Source organism: Tupaia chinensis, unplaced genomic scaffold, assembly GCF_000334495.1.
Source record: "Tupaia chinensis unplaced genomic scaffold, TupChi_1.0 Scaffold000624_1, whole genome shotgun sequence".
Lineage (NCBI taxonomy): Eukaryota > Metazoa > Chordata > Mammalia > Scandentia > Tupaiidae > Tupaia > Tupaia belangeri.
The window spans coordinates 124497-136105 of record NW_006160144.1 but is presented as its reverse complement, the minus strand read 5'-3'; the positions used below and the strand labels follow the sequence as shown (position 1 = coordinate 136105).

The 11609-nt window shown below is 42.3% G+C and overlaps 1 protein-coding gene and 1 pseudogene across 1 annotated transcript in view; both read left to right on the top strand.

Moving 5' to 3' along the window:
• EFCAB3 (EF-hand calcium binding domain 3) overlaps positions 1 to 11609 on the top strand; it is a 119139-nt gene that overhangs the window by 101174 nt on the left and 6356 nt on the right. Inside the window, exons 25-26 of the mRNA XM_006159101.3 lie at positions 1495 to 1688; positions 2642 to 2826. Coding sequence (XP_006159163.1) covers positions 1495 to 1688; positions 2642 to 2826 — 379 coding nt within the window. The remainder of the gene's footprint in view (positions 1 to 1494; positions 1689 to 2641; positions 2827 to 11609) is intronic.
• Positions 9456 to 9549, top strand: LOC114009802 (uncharacterized; annotated as a pseudogene).

The following is an 11609-nucleotide window of genomic DNA, read 5'->3' as shown; positions in this document are numbered from 1 at the left end:
CTTCATATGGGAAGAAAAGACAAGAACATTCTCAGATAAACAAAACCTGAAAGAATTTACCAGCACCAGATCAGATCTCCAAGAAGTTCTCAAGGGAGTGCTATGTCAGGAAAATTAAATGCAGACACACAGAAATAAGAGTTCAAAAACTAAGAAAATGGCCAACTTAATCATAGGGACAAGCTGGAGAATTAGAAAAGGGATTTCAGTATGACTATGCCTAGTTGGGGATGGGGGATGCTTTCTCCCTCTCACTCTCTCTCATTGTCTCTCACTGGTGAGTACACTCACCCTCTGGAAACTAACAAAACCAAATAATTGTATTTCAAAACCCAACACAGGGGCCAGCAGGTGGCATAATAGTTAAGGCACTGGACTCACAAATGTCTGACCACAGTTTGAGTTTCAAAATCAGCCACTTGAAACTCACCCCAGGCACGTGTGCATATGCACCCAAGATCCTTAGAGGAGAATGGAAAAGGTTTTACCGCATGGCCATTCCCTCTGGGGGGTGATTTCTCGCTTTCTGTCTCTCTCTCTCTCTCCAGCAAGTACATACACCCTATAGCAAAAGTTAAAAAAAAAAAAAAATTTATATACTCAGCATGATTATAGTTTGTATGCAAGATAGTACAACTTAAGAGTTTGTCAAGAATCATAATCCAGGGAACCAGCAGTTAGTGTAATGGCTATGTTGCTGGACTCCCACGTAGTTGACCGGGGTTCGCGTCCCAGACCCGGAGGCTTAAAACTCACACCGGGCGCGTGTGCGTGTGTGCTCAAGATCCCGAGAGGAGAATGGAGGAGAAGGGACTGTGGCGTGACCATCCCCCCTGGGGGTTGATTTCTCGATTTCTATCTCTATATCTCTCTCTGTCTGTCTGGCGAGCGCACGCACCCTATAGTGAAAATCTCTCCAAAAAAAAAACAGAATCATAATCTATAAATATTTTTCTTTGCAAGACTGGGAGGTCTTGGGAGAGAAGAAGGAATCCTAAGGCCAAGGACTACATGAAATAGTCAAATGGCCTGTGGAAAGTAGCAGTAGAAGGACCAGCAGATGGTATAATGGTTACGTCACTGGACTCCCATGTAGTTGACTGCGGTTGGAGTCCCAGCGGCTTGGAACTAACACTGGTGTGTGTGTGTGTGTGCATGTGTGTGTGTGCCCAAGATCTCAAAAGGAAAATGGAAGAGAAGGGACTGTGGCATGGCCATCCCCCCGGGGGGTGATTTCTCACATTCTGTCTCTCTGTCTGTCTCTCCAGCAAGCGCATGCACCCTACAGCAAAAATCTCTGTCTAAAAAAAAAGAAAGTAGTGGTAGAAAGTCTACAAATGTCCTAGAATTTGGCGCTCAAATATTATTGAATGAATATGCAAATTAGATTTAAAATTAATTTCTTCAGCCCATATAACTTGCAACTTGATGTTTTTTCTTTTTACCCTACAGCTCTTTTTATCCATTTCTGAATTACTTTTTTTTTTTTTAAAGCTATTTCCGAAGAAAGTTCCAGGATTCTGGAGGAGAAATATTGTGGAGTCCCTATGCTATGGGTTATGGAAAAAGGAAACTTAAGCCAGACACATGCACCTCCCCAACCTCAAGCACAGCTGCCTTTGCTAATGCTGCCAGGATTGCAGTAACAGAAGAAAAGGACTTACTCAAATTTCTTGACGAACTCAAGAGTGAGAGCCACTTGTTCTCTCCCTATTGTTTTAAAGGACTTATTCGTATGACTGGTCAGAAATAAATATGAGAGGGACCAGCAGGTGGCATGGTACTTAAGATGCTGGATTCCTACATGGCCAGTCACAGTTCTAATACCAGACCTGGTGGCTTGAGAATCACACCGGGCGCATGTGTGTGTGTGTGTGTGTGTGTGTGTGTGTGTGTGTGTGTGCCCAAAACTCCTGGAGGAAAATGGAGGAGAAGGGATTGTAGTGTGTGTCCATTCGCTCTAGGGGTGATTTCTCTCTCTCTCTCTCTCCCTCCCTCCTTCCCTCCCTCCCTCTCCCTCTCCCTCTTCCTCTCCCTCTCCCTCTCTCTCTCTCTCTGGCAACCACATATACCCTATGGCAAAAAACTAAAAAGAGAGAGAGAGAAAGAAAGAAATACCAGAGGCCAGGGCCAGTTGGTAGCATGAGTTAAGGTGGCTAAATCCCACATAGCCTACTGTGGGGTTCGAATTACAGACTGATGGCTTGAAAAATATGCTCTGCACGTGTGCCCAAAATCCTAAATGGAGGGAGAGATGGAAGAAAAGGGATGTGGCTTAACCATCACCCATAAGAGGTGTGGCTTCTCCCCTTCCCTATTTTCCTCCAGTGAGTGCACATGCCCTCTTGCAAATTTCACAAAAGGAAAACTGCTAGAGGCCAAGCGTGTAAGAGAAGGACCACAACCTTTTCTGTAGCTGGTCTGTCACACAGCGTTTGAAAGCAAGGACCTGAATTCTCAGACTCCTGGGTGAAGCTTAGAGCCCGTGGGTGGTTGGAGCAGGAGCAGGAAAGTGCAGAAAGGGGCCAGGGCCCCTGAGAGGGTAGACAGAGCAGAACGGAGACAGCATGCTTATCTTTCCTGCAGACCTCATCTTACACGAACAATGTGAGTGATCCCATTTTTCTTTTTATCATTTTAGGATGCAACCCCCCTTCAGATAGCCCATATTCAAAAATACCCATCTTTCCACTGTTTCCTAATGTGGATGGGGTGGTGATGGGAAAGCCATTCAAAGACACACAGAAATTTGAAATGCTAAGAAGAAAAGAGCCTCTGAATTTCTTTGAGAACTATTTTTTCCATAAAAGAGACTGGAAATCACAGGTGAGATTAGTTCACTTAAATACTTAGGTTTTTAAGTACTAATTTAAAAGAAAAAAGTTAAATATAAGCATACTTGTAACAACAAATATTTTCTGTCATTGAATTTCAAACTAGGGGGATGTCAGAAAAGTCATGATGCATTTTGCAAATAAAAAAAATATGTCATGACTTTCCCGACAACCTAATAGGATCCATAGCCATAGGCCTAAATTTAAGCCCAGATATATCTTTTTCATTTAATTTCAATAAATAGGCTTACAGAAAAATAAAATTCTGGGTTTGGGGTTGAGGATGGGAAAGGTAAGCATAAAGCAGTAAAAGACATGGTGGTATAAAAGCAGTTAAAGGAGCTGGACTCTCACATGACCAACTGAGATTTGAATCCTGGACCCAGCAGCTTGAAAATCACACCTGGCACATGTTCATGCATCCCCAAAACTCCAAGAAGAGAATGGAGGAGAAGGGATTGTAACATAGCCATTGCCCCAAGGGGTGATTTCTCACTTTCTCTGTCTCGGCCCCTCTCTCTGTCTCTCTCCTGTGGGCACACATGCCCTATAGCAAAAATAACAAAATAAAATAAACAAAAAAACAATAAAAGGCCCTCAGGTCCTACCTCCATGGACTCGGATCAGGAGCTGCATTTGATTCCCCTAACCAGCTTTAGTTGTGACTAGCAGACCCCATGGGAAAAGAGGACCACGTCTATAACCAGTGGAGCAACGCTGAGATGGAGAGGCCACCCCGCCCTTGATTAGGACCCCCTTGACGGTCCAGCTGCAGCTTCTGACCCTGCTTCAAGCTCTGTTGCCCTTTATCTATTTGCCCCTTCCAGAATAAACTTTGTCATTATGAGTTTGAGATGTCACACAAGAGGCCAGCACGTGGTGTGGTGGTTGAGGTGCTGGACTTCCTCCTGGCCAACAGCAGTTCCAAGTCCTGGACCTGGTGACTTGCTTTCTCACTTTCCCTTTCTGTCTCTCTCTGGTCAAATTAGAACAATAATAAATAAAATACAATAAAAATATCAAAATTATTTAACTTTATTTATTTATTTTTGAATTTGACCAGAGAGAGACAAACAGAGAGAGAGGGAGGGAGGGAGGGAGAGAGAGAGAGAAAGTGAGAAAGCAAGCCGCCAGGTCTGGAACTCAAACTGCAATTGGCCATGTTGGAGTCCAGTGCCCTTAACCACTATGCCACCTGCCAGCCCCTAAAATAAATAATTCTTTAAAAAAAAAAAAAGCTTAAAAAAAAGATGTCACATAAGTATTTCCAAGTTTCTAGATATTCTCTCAAAGCTCTGGCCTTATCCCCTTGTTTGCTGTAGGCCTACAAGCCTGAGAACAGGGTCAAGATTCCACTGGAGACCAGCCCACCATAGGGCATCTCTGGGTTCCAGAGGTCCATGTGTTATTCATACCAGAAGATTCATCCAGGCATAGGGTATATGAGCCCCAAAAGGAGTACCCCTGTCACAAATGACCTCAAGTTCAGACTTGTTTTTAAACTCTCCAAATGAAGTCATGCCCAAGCAAATGTCACTTACCAAATGGAAATAGAGAATATTTATACCACTTCAAATTTATGTTCCAACACTAACCCCCATGCGCCTATGATGCTTATCAGTTTATTGCAGTCTCTCCAACTGGTATATAAGGTTCATGTATGCAAGGTCTTTATGTCTCTCACTGAGGTATCCCTATCACCTAAAACAGCCTGGCCCATAGGAAACTCAGTATTTTTTAGATGAAATAAAATTATAATACAAATACTTTATGGAGAGGATACTATATGCTAGATTGTTTCCTAATAATCTCAGTAGAGATAGTGTCTATAGTTTCTTAAACAATCCTCTGCTTTGGGAACCAGCAGTTAGCGTAATGGCTATGTCGCTGGACTCCCACGTAGTCGACCACGGTTCGCGTCCCAGACCCGGTGGCTTAAAACTCACACCAGGCGCGTGTGCATGCGTGCCCAAGATCCCAGGAGGAGAATGGAGGAGAAGGGATTGCGGCGTGGCCTTCCCCCCCGGGGGATGATTTCTCGCTTTCTGTCTCTATGTCTCTGTCTGTCTGGCGAGCACACGTGCCCTATAGGGAAAACCTCTCAAAAAAACAAAACAAAACAAAAAAACAATCCTCTGCCTCTTCTTTCATCCCCTTTTGATTGGGTTTCAACACAGCAGCCAAAGCAGTTCCGTTAAAATCAGGACATAATCCTCCAGCAGCTTTTTTGTTATAGGATGTGTGTGCTTGCCAGAGAAACAGAGAGAAACAGAGAGACAGAAAGCAAGAAGTCACGCACCCAGGGGCACAGCCACACCACACCATTCTCCTCTTGGAATTTTAGGTATGCATGTACCCAGCATGAGTTTTAAATCACTGGGTCCAGGACTTGAACCATGGTCGACTACGTGGGAGTCCAGCGATGTAACCATTACACCTTCTGCTAGTGGCTCTTTATACCACTCACCTCTTTCAGATCTCAAATGTCACTTCAGGAGACCCTCTCTAACAACCCTATTAAAGCCACAACCCTTGGGGATTGGCAAGTAGCATGGTGGTTGAGGTGCTCAACTCCCACATGACCTACTGTGGTTTGAGTCCCAGACCTGGCCACTTGCTTCTCAATTTCCCTCTCTCTTTCTGTCTCTCTCTGGTTAAATTGAAAAATGATAATATTAAATATGTTTTTAAAACACACAGTTTCCACATTGTCAGTGTATTAAATGTCACTGAATTGTGAACTTCAAATGACAGATTTTATGTTACATGAATTTTCACCTCCATAAATTACTTTTAAAAGTTATATATAAATAATCTCTAATATTCCATTCCCTTTCCCTGATTTTTTCCCGTAACACTAATACCATCTAATATATTGGGTTGTTAGAAGTCATGACCTATTTTCTCTCTGTTTCTTTATGTAAAAATGCATCATGACTTTCTGACAATCTAATATTACATGTTGACTAATATATTACATTCGCTGTAGAAGCTGAGCATCCTTGGAGCTGACAGGTGTCGTGATGGTTAAAGGCACTGGACTCCCATATGGCTAACTATGGTTCAAGTCCTGGACCTAGTGGCTTCCTTTCTCACTTTCCCTCTCTCTTTCTTTGTCTTTCTCTGATCAACTTGGAAATTAATAATAATAGTAAATAAAGTTAAAAATAGTTCCAAGTTGAGCATCCCTAATCTGAAAATCCTGAGGGTGAGGGGTTAGGGTTTAGATGACCATCAGGGCAGAAAATGTGAGGGCTTGGAGATAAGAAGCTAGAATTGAAACCTCTACAAAATTAGAGTCTGGAAGTGTTGCCTTCTCAATGGAAGGAATCAAAACTCAGACCCCAGGCCCACGCTTGACCAGAGTTCTCAATGGAGAAGAAAGTATTCTGTGAGACATTTAACACTTGAAACTGTGGAATGCATGGGTACAGACTCCAAATTTGTAATTTCCACATTGGATGAAAATATCCAAGCTGTGATTTAACCTGAAAATCTGGTTTCAGGGACCAGCAGTTAGCATAATGGCTATGTCACTGGACTCCCATGTAGTCAATTGCAGTTCGCGTCCCAGACCCACTGGGCACGTGTGCGTGCGTGCCCAAGATCCCAAGAGGAGAATGGAGGAGAAGGGATTGCGGTGTGGCCATCCCCCCTGGGGGGTGATTTCTCGTTTTCTGTCTCCCTGTCGCTCTCTGTCTGCCTGGCAAGTGCACGTGCCCTATAGCAAAAATCTCTCAAAAAAAAAAAAAAATCTGGTTTCAGTCCATAGCTATCTTAGGAGGTCTACTGGACAAACACAACATATCCAAATCTGGGTGTTCATTCAGCTCATAATAAAAAAAGAAAATCTATTTGAATATAGGTTCACAAAAACTGCCAGCCACTTACAAGGAAATAATGTACTCTGAAAAACAAAAGTAAACAGATAAAATTAAGAGGAGTATCACAATAATTTAATGTAACTATAAATTTTTATTTTAAAAAATGATTTAATTTTATTTATTGTTGTTATTATTTTTTAAATTTGTTATAGGGCATGTATGCTTACCACAGAGAGGGAAAGTGAGAAAGCAGGCTGCCAGGTCTGGGGCTGAAACTGTGGCCTGCCATGTGGGAGTCCAGCACCCTATGGAGAGGATACTATATGCTAGATTGTTTCCTAATAATCTCAGTAGAGATAGTGTCTATAGTTTCTTAAACAATCCTCTGCTTTGGGAACCAGCAGTTAGCGTAATGGCTATGTCGCCGGGCCCCCCCGGAGTTCTACCCAGTGCGGACCACGGTTCGCGTCCCAGACCCGGTGGCTTAAAACTCACACCAGGCGCGTGTGCATGCGTGCCCAAGATCCCAGGAGGAGAATGGAGGAGAAGGGATTGCGGCGTGGCCTTCCCCCCCGGGGGATGATTTCTCGCTTTCTGTCTCTATGTCTCTGTCTGTCTGGCGAGCACACGTGCCCTATAGGGAAAACCTCTCAAAAAAACAAAACAAAACAAAAAAACAATCCTCTGCCTCTTCTTTCATCCCCTTTTGATTGGGTTTCAACACAGCAGCCAAAGCAGTTCCGTTAAAATCAGGACATAATCCTCCAGCAGCTTTTTTGTTATAGGATGTGTGTGCTTGCCAGAGAAACAGAGAGAAACAGAGAGACAGAAAGCAAGAAGTCACGCACCCAGGGGCACAGCCACACCACACCATTCTCCTCTTGGAATTTTAGGTATGCATGTACCCAGCATGAGTTTTAAATCACTGGGTCCAGGACTTGAACCATGGTCGACTACGTGGGAGTCCAGCGATGTAACCATTACACCTTCTGCTAGTGGCTCTTTATACCACTCACCTCTTTCAGATCTCAAATGTCACTTCAGGAGACCCTCTCTAACAACCCTATTAAAGCCACAACCCTTGGGGATTGGCAAGTAGCATGGTGGTTGAGGTGCTCAACTCCCACATGACCTACTGTGGTTTGAGTCCCAGACCTGGCCACTTGCTTCTCAATTTCCCTCTCTCTTTCTGTCTCTCTCTGGTTAAATTGAAAAATGATAATATTAAATATGTTTTTAAAACACACAGTTTCCACATTGTCAGTGTATTAAATGTCACTGAATTGTGAACTTCAAATGACAGATTTTATGTTACATGAATTTTCACCTCCATAAATTACTTTTAAAAGTTATATATAAATAATCTCTAATATTCCATTCCCTTTCCCTGATTTTTTCCCGTAACACTAATACCATCTAATATATTGGGTTGTTAGAAGTCATGACCTATTTTCTCTCTGTTTCTTTATGTAAAAATGCATCATGACTTTCTGACAATCTAATATTACATGTTGACTAATATATTACATTCGCTGTAGAAGCTGAGCATCCTTGGAGCTGACAGGTGTCGTGATGGTTAAAGGCACTGGACTCCCATATGGCTAACTATGGTTCAAGTCCTGGACCTAGTGGCTTCCTTTCTCACTTTCCCTCTCTCTTTCTTTGTCTTTCTCTGATCAACTTGGAAATTAATAATAATAGTAAATAAAGTTAAAAATAGTTCCAAGTTGAGCATCCCTAATCTGAAAATCCTGAGGGTGAGGGGTTAGGGTTTAGATGACCATCAGGGCAGAAAATGTGAGGGCTTGGAGATAAGAAGCTAGAATTGAAACCTCTACAAAATTAGAGTCTGGAAGTGTTGCCTTCTCAATGGAAGGAATCAAAACTCAGACCCCAGGCCCACGCTTGACCAGAGTTCTCAATGGAGAAGAAAGTATTCTGTGAGACATTTAACACTTGAAACTGTGGAATGCATGGGTACAGACTCCAAATTTGTAATTTCCACATTGGATGAAAATATCCAAGCTGTGATTTAACCTGAAAATCTGGTTTCAGGGACCAGCAGTTAGCATAATGGCTATGTCACTGGACTCCCATGTAGTCAATTGCAGTTCGCGTCCCAGACCCACTGGGCACGTGTGCGTGCGTGCCCAAGATCCCAAGAGGAGAATGGAGGAGAAGGGATTGCGGTGTGGCCATCCCCCCTGGGGGGTGATTTCTCGTTTTCTGTCTCCCTGTCGCTCTCTGTCTGCCTGGCAAGTGCACGTGCCCTATAGCAAAAATCTCTCAAAAAAAAAAAAAAATCTGGTTTCAGTCCATAGCTATCTTAGGAGGTCTACTGGACAAACACAACATATCCAAATCTGGGTGTTCATTCAGCTCATAATAAAAAAAGAAAATCTATTTGAATATAGGTTCACAAAAACTGCCAGCCACTTACAAGGAAATAATGTACTCTGAAAAACAAAAGTAAACAGATAAAATTAAGAGGAGTATCACAATAATTTAATGTAACTATAAATTTTTATTTTAAAAAATGATTTAATTTTATTTATTGTTGTTATTATTTTTTAAATTTGTTATAGGGCATGTATGCTTACCACAGAGAGGGAAAGTGAGAAAGCAGGCTGCCAGGTCTGGGGCTGAAACTGTGGCCTGCCATGTGGGAGTCCAGCACCCCAGCCATTAAGCCACCTGCTGGCCCTAAACAGTAATCTTTAAAAGACATTTTTTAATAAAAATGTTTTGAAGTATTAAAAATAATTTTATAAAGAAGTAAGAGTGCTTACTTGTTTTAGTATATGGCACACATATACTAAAATTGGAACAATGCAAAGAATAGCATGACCCCTACACAAGGATGACCAATTCTTAAAGTATTCTATAGTTTTACTCCAGGGTGCAGTTTACAACTCAGGGTAAACACTTTACCTACAAGTTGTATCTTTTGTTTGACACAAAGGAAACTGTAGCCCTTGGATACAGAATGAAAAAAAAGTATTTTTTTTTTTAAAAAAGGAGGATGGGGAGACCAGCAGATGGCATGGTGTTTGGGGCCCTGGACTCCCTCATGGCTGACCACAGTTCAAGCTGGACCTGGCAGCTTGTTTTCTCACTTTCCCCCCTCCTCTCTCTCTTTCTCTATGCCTCTTTGGTCAATTAAATGATAATAACAATAAAGAAAATTAAATAAATCATTTTTAAAAGATATTTTTTTAAAAAAAGAAAGAAGGGGCCAGGCCAGCAGGTGGCTTGGTAGTTAAGAGCACTGGACTCCTACATGGCCAACCACGGTTCAAGTTCTGAAACTGGTGGCTTACTTTCTCACTTTCTCTTTTTTGCTCTCACTCTTGCTCTGTCCTTCTCTGGTCAAATTAAAATAAATAAATAAATAAAGTTAAAATTTTAAAAATCATTTTTTAAGTTCTTTTATTAAAAAAAAGAACTATTGGGACCAGCAGATGGTGTAATGGCTACATTGCTGGACTTCCATGTAGTCAACTGCGGTTTGAGTCCCGGACATGGTGGCTTAAATTCATGCTGGGCACATGTGTGTGTGTGCATGCCCAAGATTCTGAGAGGAGAATGGAGAAGGGATTGCAGTGTGGCCATCCCCCCAGGGGGTGATTTCTCGCTTTCTGTCTGTCTCTCTCTGTCTTTCTGGCAAGTGCATATGCCCTATAGCAAAAAACTCTCCACAAAATTAATTAATTAATTAATTAAAATGTAAAAAGAATTACTTTTGTTTAAATTTATTTTTTTATTTATTCATTTATTTATTTATTTTAATTTGACCAGAAAGGGACAGAATGGGAGAGCAAGAGAGAGAGAGAGAGAGAGAGCAGAAAAGCAAGCTACCAGGTCCCAGGACTTGAACCACAGCCATGTGGGAGTCCAGAACCCCTAGCCACCATGTCACCTGCCAACCCTCAGAATAAAATAATTCTTTAGAAAAAAAAAAAGGAAAAACGGAAGGTTAACTTTCGTAGAGCCAATAGGTCCAACATATTGAATCATCCAGAAAGTCATGATGCATTTTTGCATAGAAAGAAAAGTAGGGAAGAACAGTTGGCATAATGGCTGTGTTGTTGGACTCCCATGTAGTCGACTGTAGTTCGAATCCCAAACCTGGCGGCTTAAACTCACGCCGGGTGCATGACTGTGCATGCCCAAGATCCCGAGAGGAGAATGGAGGAGAAGGGATTGAGGCATGGCCATCCCCCCCTGGGGGGTGATTTCTCACTTTCTGTCTCTGGTAAGTGCACGCACCCTATAGCCAAAAAAAAAGTCATGACTTTCCCATTGACCTAATACATATAAAAAGAATTCCAGGCCCAACCATGGTAGCACACACTGAGTACTACTACCTGGTAAGCCGAGGCCACATGGGAGGCCCAGGTTCAATTCTCAGCTCACTTTAAAAGTCAAGCACCGCTGCATGTACCTGTAGTCCCAGCTACTTGGGAGGCTGAAAGAAAGATGAAAGAAAAGAAAGAAAGATGAAAGGAAGATGAAAGAAAGAAAGAAAGAAAGAAAGAAAGAAAGAAAGAAAGAAAGAAAGAAAGAAAGAAAGAAAGAAGACAGGGAGGGAGGGAGGGAAGGAGGGAGGGAGGGAGGAAACGAAAAGAAAAAAAGAAAGAGTAGAAAGTAAGAGTCCTAGAAGGAAAGAACAAAGAAAGGAGAAACTGGAATAGAGGTGATATTTAAAGAGATAATGGCTGGGAATTTTCCTAAACCAATGTAAGATATGAATTCTTAGATTAAAGAAAAAGCACAGTGGGGAACCAGCAGTTAGTGTAATGGCTATGTCATTGGACTCCCACGTAGTCGACCGCGGTTCACGTCCCAGACCCGGTGGCTTAAAACTCACACTGGGTGCGTATGCGTGCGTGCCCAAGATCCCGAGAGGAGAATGGAGGAGAAGGGATTGCAGCGTGGCCATCCCCCCTGG